Here is a 19,733-nt window from a genome sequence, read left to right as displayed (position 1 = left end):
ATAATTTATGTAATTCTTTAAAAAAATCTTCTTGGTCATTTGCATGAGAAAATCTTCATTATAAAGAAGTAATTTCCTCTCGTTACCAGAAAAGTAATTCTCTCTTTTTTTTTGTGGAAAAAATTCTTCGTATATCTTCATCAAGCAGTTGGTAATATTTTAGAAATGACTTTCTTTGATAATTTTATATGTAATTACCGAGTAAACCGTATTTTCTACTCAAAAAAGAGAGGAAAAATTAATCTTTTCTTAAAACAAAACAAACTGAATGTAAAAAAATTCGACTCCTGATTGTATTGTATTTATCATTAATTCACTTACATAAATAAAGATTTAATTAAAAATTCCTTTAGATATTTCGTCGTAAGCCTATAACAGACTTAAAAATGTATTTAATTAAAAAGGGAAAACAACAAAAGACAATTAAGAGCATAAAAAATATTAAATATTTTTAATTGGATGCTTTTAAAATGTTTTAAGAAGCGGTAGAAACTTTTTATCACAAAGATACATTAACCGACATATATATATATATATGTAGCTGAACTTAATCAAGGAAACCCTCAGTAAAACATTTCTTGTCAAGGTTGGAGTCATTATTACGTAGTTTACGCATTTCTACTAGCAAGAAACGAGATTATAAAGCGAGTATTTTATGTTAATATTCCTTCACACAAGGCTTACTCAATCGTAAAAAAATGGACAGTTTTAGATTACTGTCTCCTTAACAAAAATGAAATTCTTATTGTCAACATTAAACAAAATACATAACGCTATTATTAAAATATTTAAAATTTTGTTCATCAGAAATACTTAATTTAAAAATAAATAAATTAAGTACCTAGTAATTACACTTTTAATAAAGTAATTGTTACATTGGTGATACAAAATCATTGTTTTTGATAATACTTATTGCCCTTAAAATAGTCATTTTTCACATTTGTAAAATTTACACGGGGAAATATGTGTATTTAAATTGATATGTACATAGTTGTTTATAGCATATTATAATCAGTTTTTGTTTATTACTCACAATACAAGAAATTAACAAGGTACAAGACAGCGTAATTCAGCTCTGCACGAACAAATAAATATGGCACAAGAGTTGTGAAGCATAACGTATAATAAAAATAAATGTATACCCGTTACGTTCTGTTTTCAAGTAGATATCTGCTCACTTCTAAAACCTAATAAAATTCAGTCCCTATAATCATAGTTACAAAAATACCTTTCTTACATCATGACTCACACGGAAAACTCACATTTTTACAAAAAGGAAACAATTGAATATTAAATTTGATCAAATGTATTGGATTTTAAATAGACTCAAAATTATCTCTAAACAAGGTTATAATTTAAAAAGCGTCCTACAACAGATTTGAACTTGTGGCATTTCAACCTATCCCAGTTGTAGAAAACATCAGAAAAATTCTATTTAAATTACAAAGTTTTCAATCAAACGTTTTACCGATTTTACGTACCTTACGTAATACGTATCTTACATATTACGTACCTTTCCCGTACCTTACCGTATTTACGTACCTTGGTACGTAAATAAGAAATAACATTACATCGAGACGATAACATAACTAAAATCACAGAAGAAATCTTGCTTGTTTTATCATACCATTTAACAGCCTGCAAACCTTCAGGTAAAACACCTTTTTGGTAACAGTGACGATGCTCAACGTTACATCTTACTGCACTTTTTTTAATAAGTTTGTGAATTATAAAAAAAACAAAAAAAAAATCTTGGGCTTACCTCCGTCAAGATATTTCTAAATTAATCGCATTTATCCATTTTTCTGAAGTAACAGATTGTAGATATTTATTTGTATTAAAAAAAATTATCAGCATTTTGCACCCACTAAGGAGACCAAAAAAATTGTTAATAGACATACGTAAATAGAATATACTGTGTTTTCATTCACACAGTAACTGCATTGTAGAAACTGTTATTTTTTATAAATTAACACCGTTTACCAATTAAAATTAAAAAATATAATAATAATTTAAAAAAACTAATATATATATATATATATATATATATATATATATATATATATAATGTATATATATATACATATAAATTTACCGGTCGGTGAGGGCACTCATCTGCTCCGCCTGGCTAAGGGTCTCTGTCCCCTGGATCTTTTTATGTTCATTAAATTCATGCGTGTGAGAATAATAATGATAAATAAATATTAAAGCTCGTTCAATTTATAAAAAGTATATGTATATTGTAATTTCTTCACGGCAACAGTTTGGTCAACACAGGACCCAAAACTCTGAGTGACCTGAAGAAGGCGGGTTTATAAATAGTCATCCTCCATTTTAAAAATAGTAGTTATAGCTAGTTACCCCTCCTTCTTCGGGTAAAAATCTGTTTTTCCCGGTTTTTAGCGTTACCGACAAACACCAGCAGGAGGTGACCGTACATCGTTTCTCATTATTACTATTGTTTTTTTTTCATTTTATTTTTTTATTCAAGTAACCGGAGGCAGGTGCAGCCAGACGGGCACACATACTGTAATAGTGGCTGTATTGGCTAAGCAACTCCTTAAAATATTGAAATTCAAGAAATCCAAAAAAATTATTTTTAGATATTTATCTAGAGTATTTACAAGCTCAAATCAAGTGAATGTCTTGTTTAGTATAGTCGAAAATGGGGAAAAATTTTCAATATTTGTTCAAAATATTCTTCACAATTCTCAAGGTCGAATTTCGAAACATCTAGAAATTTCTTTTTAGATATTCACATGAAGATTACCTACACCAAAAATAAATTTGATTTCTTCATTTGTTACAGATAGATAAACGAGAAAAAAAATAATAAAGTAAAATTCACTGTTTCTACATTATAACTCTTTAAACGCAGATTTTCAAAAATTCCTTTCTCAATATGTATTTACACCGTAACAGAAACTTATATACAAATTTTCATAAATTTCTCAGCAGTCGGGTTTGCTGGGTTGATTGTGAATCAATGAGGACATGTTTTATAGGTACAGATGTACATTGAGTGAACAATAACTTTTGTGTAACAAAGAAAATTTAGAATAAAATTGTACTTTAAATTTTTATTTATTGTATTAATGTTCTTTCTTTCCAGGTTATATTTGTTCTGCGTAAAAAGCATTCTCAAATAACATTTTTACATTTATACCATCACACATCCATGGTTTTATCTGTATGGCTTTATATAAAATATGTACGAGGTAAATTAAATTATTTTTTTTATTTCTACTTAATTATTCTTTTATAATCAATCATCTAAAAAAATGTAAAGCATGAAATGAGTGGAGTACTAGCTTAAAGTAAGCCAAAGACAAAATATAAATATATAAATAAATTTAAAAAAAATTAAAGTTGTGACGAATGAATTGAATTATAATCGGATTATCATTAATTAAATTTAAAATTTTAAGATTTGGTAAAGTAACCAGATATATGCCATAAATTGGTATAAACATATATAAATCAGAACATATTGGTATGTAAAGTTTTTTTTTTTTTATTATAACGACATAGCATCTTTACAATCTGTTCGGTAAGACAATTGAACATAAGTAAATAAGATCTATTTGAAATAACATTAACTGGTCACATACCCAGCGGCTTGTGACTTAACAATAACAACGAAACGAAATAGAAAAGCACTCCGTACAGTCAGACCATATTGAAACGATAAGGCAAACCAAGAATATTATACCTCAGCAATCTTGAAAAATCACTGACCGTGTTATCCAATAAATTGACCGCCAAATAATTCGGATACCGATTCAAACGATTTTGATAACGTACGCTGACCAGAGAAATTTCCTTCCGAAAGGTTTGCAATTTAAGATCATTATATAAAATTATATTACTCATGTACCAGGATATGTGTAGCATTTTTCGCAGTGTTTTTGTCTGGTAGCGTTCAAGTATATCAATACTGGAATTGAACGCCATACCTCAAAATTCAAGTCCAGACGGATTTATAAATCAATAATTTACTTTCCACTGAAAGTCGAGATCTATATCCTACCATTCAGTACATGTTTTTAAACTTGAAATCCAACTGTTTTCGCTCATATTTGATATATTTCGCCCAATTTAGTCATCGATCAAGATGAAAACCCAAATATTTACAGTCCTGAGATCTCGGAATCAGAACATTGAAGATAGAAACAGGAGGACAGTGTTCTCTAGGAAGGGTGAACATGATGTGCATTGATTTTCTTTTTATTTTTATCTTCTACGTATAAGCCACGATTAAAGGAGAGTGGTATAATGTTGAATAAAAACGGGACACAGTAGCCGAAACTTCTTGGACAGCAAGAATTGTATTTTCGTTAGCAGCAAACGTTGCGACTGTGATATCTCCCGTAATTAGAAAGTCAGCCGTAAACAGAACATACAAGATGGGCCTGAAACGTTTCTTTGAGGTACCCCTCCTGACTGAATAAGGAACAAATCCATCAAAACCTCTCCATGTTTAACCTGAAAACACTGCGGTAAAATATTTTTCAGTTTATAGAGCAACCCTACGTGCCAAACCTTGTCAAAAGCCTGACTGACATCGAGGAAAACTGCAGAAAAGCATTGTTTCTCGTCTTAAGCATGATTGTATAACATTAACAATATTGTTTGTTAAAAATGAAAAAAAATTCTACGAATCTAAAACCCCATGCTGTAAGACTACAGGTAAAAACTGAGAAACATTATTTCACGTAAGGTTAAGTATTAAAAGGTATACTCACTGATAGAATAATGTTAAGGAGTCAGATATATTCAATCTGACTCCACCAAAAACTTAAGTTTTCAGTATAAAATTTTAACAATATCTAAGAAAAGCTGGTGGGTTAATTACAAACAAATATTTTTGCTTAAAATATTTTCTCAATGAACGGCAAAAATTTAAACAAAAAATTAATTTTCATATCTTCTTCTTGGATCAAGAAAAACTTAATCGTAAAACATTTCCAGAACAAAACTAAAATTTTCTGTCACATATAAATCGAAGGTGATTCTTTCAATTCATTTATATATAATAACGTAAATTTTTGTTTAACTGGCCCAACATTTGATATTTTTATTTCGGTTTGAAAGAAAAGGTGGGTCCTGCATTATTATTTAAAATCATAATGACATATATTTTTATTTGACTAAAAGTATCTTGGAAAAGTTGTCATTTGTGTGATGGTAATGATCCATGTAAGTCATTTGGCTTGTAAATAAATTCGTATTTTATTAATTTCAGAATTTATTTCCACGAATGATAATATTTCTGTGTATATATATTCAAACACAAAATAAATAAAAAATTCATATTTTGTATAAATTCGTTTTTATAACAAACAATATTGCTACCAAAATATTATTTCTCATTAAGAGTGTAAAAACCCATCAAATTTATCAGATTTACTCTGATAAAGATAAAAAAATTAGTGAACATTTTTTAAATATATTACTGAATAAAAAGGAAATAAATGATGTTTAATTTTTATCTAATTATAATGAGTGAAATTCTAATCAGCTGTAACGTGAATATCTATAAATATGTACTCGTATACATACAATACTTAAGGCGAAAAAATAACTCATAGTAACTCCAGTTGACAGTGGTTGGGGGTCATAAATTTGAATTATTGATATGGTAAATTATTTTCTAATTATCATTTAAAAATAAAAATATTCATTGGACCAATTTCATTAATTTAATACACTAGGCAGAGTTTTTTTCAACCAGTACATTTAAAATCGGATCCCTAAGTGGAGCCATAAGTAAGTTGTTTGACAAGAAGCAAATGATAAGGGGTTCTTCATGAACTCCCAAAATAAGCAATTCATAATAATAGTTACAAGTAATCCTAAAATCCGTATGAAATCTTAAATTTTAATCTTAAATCTTAAAAAATATTTCTGCCAGCACTTAATACTTCACAAAAATCAAGCATTAAACAAAAAAAAAGTAAAAAATAAAGACAAATAAAAAAAAAACAAACAATCAATCTTGATGTTTGGCGTTGTCAAACATCAAACTGTCACGCAGTAGCCCCTAAGTGAAGAACATGAAGAAGTTTCAACATTACGACATCCCTGCTGTTATCGAGCAGATTGATAGCAAAGCAGTAGACGTGATTTTTAAATCTTTGCTAGTATTTAACACTGCGCTGCCGCGCAACCTCACGAACCGTCGGAAGTTCTAGATATTCGTGAATTCGTCATTCCACGTGAACCATGGTGCCTCTGCAATTACCCTCGTTACCTTGTTCTGGAAGCGTTGTATGATTTCTATGTTACTATTCCCCACAATTCCACGCCATAAGTTTAGCTTCGTCGAAGGATAACCTTGTAAATTAATAATTTACTGGATGATGTGAGGCCTGAGCTTCTCCGTGGCAGCCGATGTAATTCCTTCTACTTCGCGTTTAGTTGTTTTCTCTTCATCCTCACGTGACACTTCCAGGTCAAATTCCAATCTAGGTGAACTCCTAGACACCGCACGCTCTCTGCTTGTGGAATGAAGACACCATCCAAGTACACACCGAGACAGTCACCCTTTCGCATGGCGAATGTGACGTGCTTTTATTTGTCCCGATTAACTTTAATCCTAATTTTTTTCTGCCATGCACACGGAAGGTGCAACGCCATTTGTAGCTCCTGCGATGTTAGGCCAGGATATTTGTCAAGTGCAAGGATGGCAGTGTCATCGGCAAATGTGGCAACGATGCAATCTTCTAGACAGTTAGTTGAATAATAAACATACTAGCCTCTAAATCAACCAGCCTCTTTTTTATTTACTTTAAAGCAACTGTTCGGTAATTTTTTCATCTTCGACGTAAAATTTGTTAAAGTAATTTCGGTAAAGTATTTCGGTAAAATTAAGTCTATAAAAATATTTTAAGAACGTATTTATTATTTATTTAATTTTTTCTAAAAGAAATGCTTTATTTTTATTGTTCTGCATCATAGCTCTAGAGCTATGCTGCAAGAAGGAAAGTATGGTACTCAGTCAAAAAATGCGTATGGAGTTTCGTGCATTTCTCGACGTTTCATGAACCAGGCACCGCAAAAAAACCTTACGGAGTAATTTTTGTACGTACGTATGTATATACGTATCTTGGCGTGTTTGAAGCTCAGAAACTTCTCACTGGATGAACCGATTTTGATAAAATTTGGCATAGACTCACTCGTGTATTTCGGGTAATCTATTGGTAAAATTTTGGAGTCAATATCTTCACGAGGTAGTGGTAGATAGTTTTTGTGGTAAAAATTTTGATAACTAACCTTAAATCTCAGTATATACCTGCATGCTTATCTTACTATTTTTGAAAACATATTCTCCCAAAATTCTCCCTTTCCAAAAATCGAAAATAACTACCTTTTTATAGATTGTAAATATTTTAACAGTAGACTGTAATTTATTTTTTTTTATTTCTTCCTAGACATAGTAGTTCTCAAATGATCCCAAAAAGACATTTCATTAGCAATATTGGGAGGTAGGAGAGCCATCACACTTTTATTTTAAATATCATTATTTTCCACTATAATTTATAAAAAAATATATAAAACCAATGTCAGGAGAGTATTCCAACTTTTATATATAACAGATTTTTTGTACATAACCATCAGTGATGTCTATACAAATTATTAATACTAAAGAGCCCAAAAATATATTATAGATTAATATATTATTAGATTAGATTAAGTTAGATTTAGTAAAAATAGTTTTAAAGAATTATTAATTTATGTTAAAATTAATTAAATACTTTCAAAACATAGATAAATACATTTAATAAAAATTATACATTTAAAAAATATTCCAAACGCGTATATATTTCTAATTAATTATTTTATTATATTTTTAATTTAGGTGAACAAGGTATATTTGTCGGTTTGGTGAATTCAGTTGTCCATGTAGTAATGTACAGTTATTATTTATTGTCAGCGCTTGGTCCATCAATACAGCCGTATTTATGGTGGAAACGTTATATAACAAAATTGCAATTGGTCAGTATACATAAATATATACTAAAAATTAATATTTTTTGAACTTAAAGAATACAAATTTATCTTATTTAAGCAAATTAATATTTTCTTCGATTCTATTTATCAATAAAGAATTAAATTTTTCCTAGCTTTTTGGGACGACTAATAGAATAAATATATTAAATAAAAATGTTTTTAAATTTATTTCTAGTGTGTATTTATAATTAGTTTTTGCAAGATCTTAGAAATGTGAAGAAAGAGTTTACAAGATGGGAGAGTAAATATAGGTAAAACATAGCACAAGATGACCAAATGGTATTTATTAAATATAGATGACCTTAATTCTGGTATATTTTGGAGACTGAAGAATACATGAAATGAAATACGGAAGTGATTTTTAGAACAGAAATATGATAATTACCATTATAGGAGGTACACTTGCGATAGGAAGTAGGATTTCTTAAAAATTATACAGGAAATGTAATTATTTGAGTGTCCATCTTATGAAATTTCCAATTAAGACGTAGGAAAATTAAATTAACACGTTGAAAAACTGAGAGAAAAACTTGAAAGAGGAGGAAGAACAACAAGCCCACTTGTAGAACGTATAGGATTATATGGGCATTAATAGCCTGTACGTAGTAATAATAATAAAAATAATAATAATTGTTTTACTAAAGGACTCATCTCCTCCACCTTTTCGGCGAATCCTTACCAAACTGAACGGGACTGAAGATACCAGGGAATAAGAGAAACAAGAGTTTAAATAAACCTTTGTATACTGCATGTTTGCAACACATTTTATAATGACATACAAAGAAGAAATTAAATAAAATAAAACTTAATGAAAGAAAATTAATGTATAAGAAGTACTTAGGTAATCTATTCCATTTTTTCCTTTTTTTGTGTTTTTGTTTCGATCAGAGAATTCCACAGTGAGGCTCATTTCCCTATAACCTTTTGAAGATCTTCAAACTCATTTTCATTTAAAGAAAAGAAATTAATCCTATTTTTGAGTTCATTAGCAACCATCGTACATCTTTGATTACGTGAAAAATCAGATTTTAGATGGGCTTAAAACAATGTATTATTTTTTAGGGAGGATTAAACGAAACGCCTATTTCTTGTTCTATTTTACCGTGGAACAAATGATAAAATGTAGGGCGTTCCAGAGAAATTTTCTATCAGCAAGACGAGGAAGGTCAAATTGTTAACAAATGAATTCTCTGGTGGTAAATGGTGAGAAATGAAAATTTCTGTTACGCGAATAAACGATATAAACATTTTCGATTGTAATAGATATGTACTCTCGGTCACAATTTCAGACGACTGCAGAATATTCAGGATGAGACCTCACAATTGAATTTTTATATAGAATACAAATGCTCACGCTTCTAAAATTACGCGCCATCCGTTGTAAGAGACCAAGATTTTTTCCAACTTTATTATCTTATTATATCTTTACATCTTTATTACCTAACTTTATTTATCTTCACACGTTTTACTGAAAATAACCTTTGCAGAAATTCCTAGATTCTTCACATAATAATAACGAAATTTATTAAAAAAAAAATAATAATAAAAAATAAAAGAAGTAAGAGTAAGTAAAGAAAAAATAAGTAAAAGAAAGAACTTTTTATTAATTTCTAATAAAAACAATTTCATAAATATAAAACAAAAATACAGTTCTCATTTCGAAAACTCAAGCTCATCTGAGGGCTATAGAATTAATAGGCTGGGAGAGCCAGCCTCTCCCCGCCTATTACAAATATTTTATTCTCCTCCTGCGAGATGCACAGCCCAAAAGGTCTTAATAACATCCTTCCATCATCCTTTTTTTCCTGGTTGAAAATGTGAAAATTCGGTGCTCCTTTTTGCTCATCTTTTCGGATCCGTTCTCGCCAGATGACACTTCAGATTGATTTTACGATATTCTGAACGTTTATTCTTTCTCTGATATCTTCATCCCTGATCTCAAGCATCCTGCGCTTCATAACATGTTGAAGTAAGTGAACTACATACTTTGAAGTAAGTGAATTATTACTTTATACTATATTCGTAAATTAAACATGGTATCAACATAGGAGCCTTAGTGTCATAGCAGTAAAATTGAGTTTTTGCCTATGAACGTATAAGTAGGGTCCATTTTGATTAATGAAAAACGATTGTGTAGGTCGAATTAAGTGCTTAGGTGAGTTAAAAAAGTTATAGATACGTTTGAACTGTAGATATTAGGCGAGAAGGATGCTTAAATAGAACTGGCCGTCAATAGTGTAAAGGTCTACTAAACAATGATAGAAAAGACAAGGAATGAGAGACAACTAGTATTATTAAACTATAAGGTTTAACCATAAGGTGTAAAGTTTAATACAATAAGAGACACGCAATAAACGAATTTATTGTATAAAGGGAACATATAGAAATAAAGTAATGATAGACGCTATTTGGTATAATATAAATTACAAAAAAAATAAAGCAGTTACTGTGGGACGATTATGTACTACAAGAGCTTTAATGTATAAAATCGTATAATAAAATTTAAAAAAAAGAAAAAAACAAATAGTAGAAGCAAAATCAAAATTTCATAATTCATTCAAAAGTTATTCTAATTATTGTTTTGATCTGTTTAAAAGTTTTACCTCTGTATGTTTGAATACATAATCAAAAGATGCGCTTCTACAAAAATATTAAACTTTTACAATGCTTTAATATATAACCAAATGCTTTTCAAATTTAAATTATAATTTTTTCAATTTTTTTTTACAGGCTCAATTCGTGATTTTAATGACCTTTTTTGGAACGTTATTATGCCGCTGTGATGTACCATTATTACAAAAAATTTATAACACGTATGCTGTAAGCCAAGGAATAACTTTTATTTTTATGTTTTCAAATTTTTACATCAAATCATATTTATCATCAAAAAAACAAAACAAAATATCGACTGATTAAACTTATTCCAAGTTCATCGTTTTATTTTATTATTAAATTTAAGTTTAACATACATATAAATACAGATTCCTGACTTAAAAAGAAAAATATTTACAAAAATAATACATAAAGACTTGCATCAAGTCTATTTCCAAAATAAAAATGTATAAAATTAACATTACACATGATTTACTTTAAGAAAAATACATATTTATTATTTTTTTAATTAGTATATTTATTTTTTAAATTAAGATAATCATTTTTTAATATTTATTTTTTTTTATAATAAAAAATACGTAGAAAATAATTAATTCAGATCAGTTCTCAGAAATATATTTGTTTTACTACATAATAGAATTACATATTATTGGAAATTAAATAATATTGAACTATTTTTCATGTTCAAATAATTTACTCGTAACGAACCAGATTGGTATAGTTGTAAAATCGTCGTAGAAAAATTAGCTGATTTCGAAGTCAAAGTTCTCAGGTTCAAATCCTAATAAAACTTGTTGCTTTTATTCGGTTTTTAACCACACGACTCAGGAATGGTCAAGAGTTTGTTCAAGACTACATATTTACCCGTACATTACGTTACAGTAAGTCTTTAATGGCTTTAATTGTTGATGTAATTCTTAATAAAAAAATTAAAAAATCTATTCTTATAAACCATTGATTGTTTCGTTATAAACTAGACTAATGCAATTCTACTTTATGTTATTTATTACACTGAACAAACTATACATTCACTTTCAATGATTTATAACTTGTTTTATTTTATTTTTATATTATATCTTCAACAACAAAAAAAACACAAATTCTGTGTTTTTTTTTCTTTTTTAATAAAATAGAATATGGTAATTAATATTTGTAAAATTTTTCTACAAAATTTGTTTTAATTTTAACATTCACAAATCTTTAATAACAGAACGATTTTTAGGTCTATTTTAAAATCTGTGTATTTAAAATATATAAATTTTAAAACTAATTCGAAAAATACCGATACACATAAGAAAATAATCTTTATCTTTCTTTATTTCTCATGAGAAACTATTATATTTATAATTCTACGAAAATAAAAAATAAATAAATAATGAACTTAATCTACATTTGACTTTTTACATCTGTTATAAAGTTCTGAACAAATATTTAATTTTTATAAACCGCTAGCTATGTCCTATAACCTAATCTGCAAATTACTCTAAATTACTTATCACAAAATTTCTGTATATAAGTACATAAAACTAAGTCTTCCACAAATGTTACAATTATGAATTTATTGTAAATTTTTGTAGGGTATTAGTGAATTTAAATGTAACATAACAGAAAGGAATTTTGTAGAAAAATAAGAAGGAAAAGTGCATTAAATATTAGAAATGAATAATAATAATAATTCATAATAAACTGTTGAATCTTTATATTAATATTGTATTATGACAAATGAAGTAAGAAAATTATCAGACACATTAATGTAATCAAGGATAGATATGGATTTGAATAAAAAAATTTTTTTAAATATTTATTTGAAAGATAGTATTTATAGTAGTGATAAATTGGCTTTTGGTGGCTAAAAAAAAATAAATAAAAAAGTGAGGAGTTAAACTAGCCGGCCTCCGTGGCGCGAGTGGTAGCGTCTCCGCTTTCATCCAGAGGTCCTGGGTTCGAATCCCGGTTAGGCATGGCATTTTTCATACGTTACATTTCCATATCCCACGCACAAGCTTGAAGCTTATGTGGCGATATTATATAAAAAATAAAACAAAACGATTAAGAATAAAAAGGACAGATGAGAAGGTAAAATTTTCAAATAAATAATTAATTTATAATGAAGTAAATACAATGGAATAAGGTTTAATGATTAACTTAAATCATATAAAAGTGCATTAAGAATTAATCAAATAACTATTATATATATAATTGCATTACTTATTGCACACTGCTGTGATATTTTATTATAAGGTCTTTCCAAAATATTAAAGCCAAACAATTTATATATATATTGTTAATTTGTAATATTATCAGTACTTATAAAATGGAAAAAAAAAATAATAAAAAGGTATATTTAACCAACTATTAGTTACACAATGTATTTATTTTATTAATAAAGTTATTTTAATTGAGCAGTATTTTATTGAAGTAATTAACAGAATTATAATTTCGGTTAATTTCCTTCTGTTAACTTCTTGCCAATTAATTAAATTAAAATAGCTTTAAACTTGATTAATAATAAAAAAAAAAGCAAAACAAATACGGCTAGTCTTATTAAAAATATTAATTTAATTTAATTAAAAATAATCTATAATTGAGTTATTTTATAAAGTTATTAATTAAATATTTACAAAGTAATTGTTCGGTTGGTTATAAATATGTGATAAAATAAAAATGCATGCTATTATTATTTATTTATTTCGGTTAGTGCATAAATTTATTAGAATATATTATAAAAAGCCATTATGTATATTTTTTTAAGCAGAACCCAGTTCTATAATAGGTAGTTATTTATATTTTGTATTCATTTTTATATCAGATTATATTACTTACAAAAAAAAAATCATAATTTATTATACAAAAATAAATATATTTATTTACCTTATAAATTTTGTTTTTTTTTCACATTAATGTCATGATTTAATTATTTCAACACTTGCGAGAAAAATACAAACGCAACTAATACTTCTGTAGAATTAGAAGTCGAGACGACACAGCTATGCTAGATTCAAGATATGCTAGATTTCCAGAATGACTATTTGGGAAAATTAGTATTGATTATTCTTAATAGCTCGTCTTATAATAACAGTAACATTAATTTATGAAAGTTTATTTTATTTCACAGTCACTTTTGTTAAACTACGCAATTATACTTCTTTACTAAATGATTCTACTCAAAGAGCTGACAAATAATTAAAACTAAACATTTATTGAATATCTTTCTTTTTTGAATTTGAAATTAACGAGATTTTCATTATAAAATTTCAAGAAGAAGAAACATAACTGCACTCAATAGACGCTTTACTAACACGTAGAAGCACCCTGGTATTAAATTTATTCTCATCAGACCAAATCTTAAAAAAAAAAAAAATTAAATGATAACTGAAATAAGAGTTCTCAATTTTTATTAAAATGTTTAAATTTTATTCTAGACCTTCAAATGTCACAACGAATGAAAATAAAAATGAAAGTGGTCACATAATTTTACGCTTTTTAGAGAAAAATAACCTCCCGTATTTCTTAGCAATATTCAACTATCACATCATATTCGGCAAAATATTTCGAAATACAAGTTTACATAACCGAACCTCTTCGAAAACTTCCATATTAAAAAAAACAAAACAGATTATACTCTAAGCTTTAATACTCACTTTTGATTTTGAATAAAATATAGAATTTTACGCTTAAGAAAAAAATTGTAGTATGAAAACATTACTGAAACCAACCTGCTTCTAAAAACTCATCTCTGAGAAAAACCTTTCACTCTAATTTCAATCGAAACAGCGCTACGCAATCACAATTTTTATTTTTTGTCTTGATGATATCGCCGGATAAGCTTGTGAGTAGAATAAGGAAAAGTAATTTATAGCTATGAAAAGATTTCATGTCTGACCGAAATTTGAACCCCTTTTATCCTTTTAGGATAAAAGGACGAAATCCTACAAATCTGCCATGTGACTATAATACTTTCTAATCAAATTATCCGTCGAAATATAAAACAACTGATTATTAAGTTATAAGATTGCAGATGATTTTACTACAACACATCGAATAAAATTATCAAACGCAAAACTTCTTAGTCAAATAAGAGATGTTTTGTATACTACAGCGCAAATATCTAACAACATTTATTTTAAAGAAAACAATAAGGAAATTCACGTTAACACGTTTCACACGTTTTAATTAAAAAAATATATACCGCAGCTACAGAAATCCTACAAGAGTAAAGTACCTTAGAATACAGTCCGTAGTTCAAGAATATCGGAAACTTAAGAATAACACGTTTATTTCTTTAAAAAAAGAGCAGATTAGATAGGTAATGTTGCAAAAAAATAAATACTAACTATATAATTAAGTACATTATATTTATAAGGACATTACTTGTTTTTGGTTTCATTTATAAAAAATTGTATAGATTTGTATTACTGAGGTCTTATAAAAAAATATTTCGATGTACGTCTGATTTGTGAATATTTGCGAAACGAGTAGGCTATGAAATAATACTTACGTTTTTAACTTTCAATGAAAACTTGCAATAAATCCACATGTAAATTTTTTTACTTACCGTAGTACAATATAACAAATTAACGAAACGTACGCGTATATAAAAATCGTATATTGATTAGAACAAGGATTCTACAATGAATAGTATTTTTAACTAACTCCTTCAAACAGCGATAATGCAATTTGTTAAACAATGCTGAATTGTTAATTACATATCTTTTTCTTTAAGGCAATTTTGTTTTAATAAATATGAAGTTTAAAGGTATAAGAACACCACAGCACTCATAGTACGTCTGTTACATAAATAGTATTAGTATAACAGTAGATCAATGGGATTCATTAAAGCTGAAATAATTAATAAATTATCTTTTTTCAATGTGGAAAAAGTAGTTTCAGCCTTGCCCGGCTAAATAAACTACTTTCTGTGTTATCATAATTGTTTACTGAGCGTTGTGTGTATCACACATGTGGAAAATTCTATACAAATTTAGCGAAACAAAATTAAATGCAATATTTAAATTATCACATTATCCATCGTCACGGCTCTTGTTATTAATATATTTTTATTAATTTAGAGATAATTATGTTGAAAGTTTTGTTTAATATAAACATAGTGAAAATTAAATAATGTGATAACATCTGCAGCTTATTTTGCAGTGAAAACTCATTTATTAATATTATTATAATTTTATTAATACTATACGTAATATACGAATCTAAACAAAAATACGGGTCTAAACGGCTTTAAACAACGTGCGTGATTCATGATTTAAACACTTAAGATACATTTCATTTTGTTTTAAAAACTTTGCTTCTTAAATTTATTAAACGTTTCGACGATAATCTTAATCGTTTAAATTAAATTTAAAAATAATAATAAAAGCTGACATACATTATTATTTTTTTATAATTAAATCGTCATTACTAAACGTTGTGCGAAGCAGCAAATTATTTAAAAAAGAGTTTATTTAACAGGAATTATTACTTTATTTAGTTTTTATGTAAGATTTGAATTGAATTAGAAATATTGAAATATTAATAAAATGACAGTGTATGGATTAAGTAAGGCACGAATAAAATATAGCATCTCTTAAAATACTGAATACAGCTAATTAATAACAGCACCTACGAAAGTAAGGATGAGCGCCATATAGCCTAGCGAGTGACTTTGTCCTACTATTGTCATAAAAAAAAATGATAGAACGAATTTAATTCCAGCATTAGATTCACCAATATTTTCTGTAAAAATGTCTATAAAATGCTACATACTTATGCGTTACTTTCAGTTTTATATTTATTTTTGTTAAAATTGAAAAAAACCGTTGTTTACAAGAGACTTCGAAAAAGGTTGGAGTATAGAAACTATAAAAAAATAAGCGACACCGATAAAATTACTATAATCTAATATGTTCATCTATATAAATTATCTCCTAACTCACGCTTATCATAACTCTACAGAGTACCTCTTCGATTGAACTTTTTTTACCGTCCCATCAAAAGAACCACTTTTGTAACTAAGAAAGCAGCCGGATAATTATAACATACTTAATGAATTCAACCATATTGAGAGGTGTTGTTGTTGATTAATACGTTATATACCTTTAAATTGTAACATTATTACTTCTAAATCAGATTGTTTCAGATGCAATTTCCGCAAAGATTATACCGTTTTTTCACATTACATTTAGTTCCAAAATTTATCTTCGTTGAAAAATATATACAGAGTGTATCATAAAGTTCTCACGGGACTTTAATAACTTATTCTACTCGTGAAGATAATGGAAATATTTCAGTAAACATATGTTCTAAAATTCTTCGTTTGTGAGTTACGGCGAGTGAAAAGTTTCACTCGGATTTCAGCTACCCCGGTGAAATCAGCTCATATTGAAATTTTTAGAACGTAAATTAAGGAGAAAAAATAGTGAAATTATTATGGTGTTTGACCTAAAAAATCGAATACAGTAGGTCCCAGAACCGTTTCTGTAGTAGGTTTTGAAAAAATTTGTATCAGAATCGAAAAATTGGGGTAAAATTCCCTGTTTTTTATATTTGATGTAATAACTTTGTTGAATGGGTAATGAACACGTAAAAACTTGTAGAGAATTTAATTCTGAACAATATAAAGAAAACAATGGATAGTTAGAAAAATTCCAATTTTATTTAGAAATATTACATTACTACCTTTGTCAGAAAAGTACTTTTCAGAATTAAATTCTCTACAAGTTTTGTTTAAACGTTTTACATGTTCATTACCAATTTAACAAAGTTATTATTACATCAAATATAAAAAATATGATGTGGACTACACATGACTTCCTTTTACGCCTATTAAATTACATTTACACATTTCTTTAAAATGAAAAGTACATAAAATTTTATTTCATTAAAAACTTCTGATTTTTTTTTGTTGTTAAATTATTACTCATCTAAAAAAAAAAGGAGATGAAATCTGATTCGAACCGATGTGCCTTCCCCTTTGAGATCCAAATATTTCATTAATTAATATTTTATTTGACTATAACTCTAGAATCAATGAAAATAAGTACCACTTATGATATATCGTTGAAAAATTCTCGATGAGGGATTATTACTGCAGATAAGAAAAAGGCGAAAATCCAAATTTCATTGGGCTTTTTTAGATATTTTTGGTTCAGTTAATTTTAATCAAAAGAGGGAGTGGACAACTAGATGTTATAACAGTCCTAAATCCAAAATTTTAACACCCTACGGCTAATCGTTTTTAAGTTATGCGAGATACATACGTACAAACGTCATGCCAAAACTAGTCAAAGTGGATTCAGAGATGTTCAAAATGGATAATTCCATTGAAATATGTAAACCGAAATTTTTTACAGTACTTCCTTTTCTTCGTACAAGAAAGTAAAAACATGTTCTTTTACTCCAGTTTAATGGTTTTTTCAAAACCATTAATGGTTCTTATCAAAGATTTCTCAAAACCTACTGCAAGTACGCTTCTGGGACCAATTTTATTTAATTTTCATGTCAAAAATCAGTGATATTTCTACTAATTTTCTCCTTAATTAACTTTTTAAAAACTTCAGTACGACCTGATTTCACCGGAGTAGCGAAGTCAGAGTGAAATCTTTCACTAGCCGAAAACAAAGAAAGTCTTCTGAGCCAATGAATGTCTAGTGTACCGAAAACGAAGAATTTTGGGACATGTTTATATGAACTTTTTCCATTATTTTTATGAGTAGTATAGTTTATAGAAGATCCGGGAAACTTCGTGATAAAAAGGAGAGGTGCATAAAAATAAATTTAATTAGCTGTATTATTATGTACAATCTTATTTTATAAATATTATTTTTCCAACTTATTATCTCTCTTAAATCCATTTGAACAATTTTTTGGACTTTTAACAAGCTGTAATCTTGGAACTGAGGCTCAATTCTGTATAAAAAACTAAAAATACGGAACCACCATAAAAAAAGATTTGTTATTTATTCATGAAAATATTTACCAATATATCAATTAAATCTTCTATTATCACGAACAACAAACCTATATATTTCAATTTTTTCCAAAGTGAACGTGAATACACGAAGTATTATTATTTAGAAATGCCAATTAATATCCCTTCTATAAAATTAATGCTTCCTAATTAAAATTTCTCCTGTGCTCTACAATAAATTTAAAAAATTAAGTTCTCAACAACCTTTACATTTCATTAATCGATGATTTTGTAAAACATATTTTACAAAATACTCAGGACATCTAGTAAACTGATTCATCCAACAAATTTTTGATTACCCGAATTCAACAAGATCTAAAATAGTACACCTTTAACATTCAATTACATTTTATTTTTTTTAATTTTATTCTTAGCCTTAACATTCCGGGGGGATCCTTAGAACCCATCAATTCATGGGTTTAGTTATATTTTTCCCGATGCTGTCTCATAATTTATATCAATTTTGATTTAATATATTCTTTCATCAAATGGTAAACATTTGAAATTATACTAAAAACTTATATCACTTTTATACCAAATAATATTTGGTATAAAATACCACTTGGCATTCCACTTAGGCACTGTTACGTGGAGCATTATCAACAACGACACCGCATTCTTTGGTAACAATTTATTTACTTTTTGAAAAAAATGTTTGAAATTTCATTAAACATCTGATGGTGAAAGTGAACGGAAGATTTAGGTCACCTAAGAAATTAAAAGCCATTTCAAATAAAAAATCATTATTTTCCAAGCGAGTGTAAGCGTATATTTGCCGGCTTTGATTTAATAGTTAGACCTTTTAATTCCCGATTGTATAATTTATTTCCAGGTAGGTGTCTTAAAATCTGAGAAAGGCTGTATAAGAAAAAACAGATGTTCGCAACGATACGGAAAAAATTACATTAAAATGTATACAGGATTATAACGCTATTATGTATACAGGATCATGTTTATGATAAATAAAGAAAAACGTTCATGTAATTATGGATGGAATTAATACATACATATTTATTCTGTGTAGGCGATTCTTAACGTATATTTATGCAGATTCCCACAGAAAACGGAAAGAATTTTACGTGTTCTAGAGATGAATGTAAAAAAAATAAAGATTCATATAAATATAGGACCAGAAACGCAT

The 19,733-nt window shown here is 27.7% G+C and overlaps 1 protein-coding gene across 1 annotated transcript in view; it reads left to right on the top strand.

Annotated features, from left to right (window-relative positions):
* Positions 1-10,929, top strand: part of LOC142325786 (very long chain fatty acid elongase 7-like) — a 29,230-nt gene extending 18,301 nt beyond the window's left edge. The window contains exons 5-7 of the mRNA XM_075367816.1: positions 3,113-3,218; positions 7,862-7,998; positions 10,744-10,929. Coding sequence (XP_075223931.1) covers positions 3,113-3,218; positions 7,862-7,998; positions 10,744-10,929 — 429 coding nt within the window. The remainder of the gene's footprint in view (positions 1-3,112; positions 3,219-7,861; positions 7,999-10,743) is intronic.
* The last annotated feature ends 8,804 nt before the right edge of the window (positions 10,930-19,733 follow it).

The sequence above is a fragment of the Lycorma delicatula genome, chromosome 5 (genome assembly GCF_047948215.1).
Source record: "Lycorma delicatula isolate Av1 chromosome 5, ASM4794821v1, whole genome shotgun sequence".
Lineage (NCBI taxonomy): Eukaryota > Metazoa > Arthropoda > Insecta > Hemiptera > Fulgoridae > Lycorma > Lycorma delicatula.
This window is presented reverse-complemented; position numbering and strand designations above follow the sequence as displayed.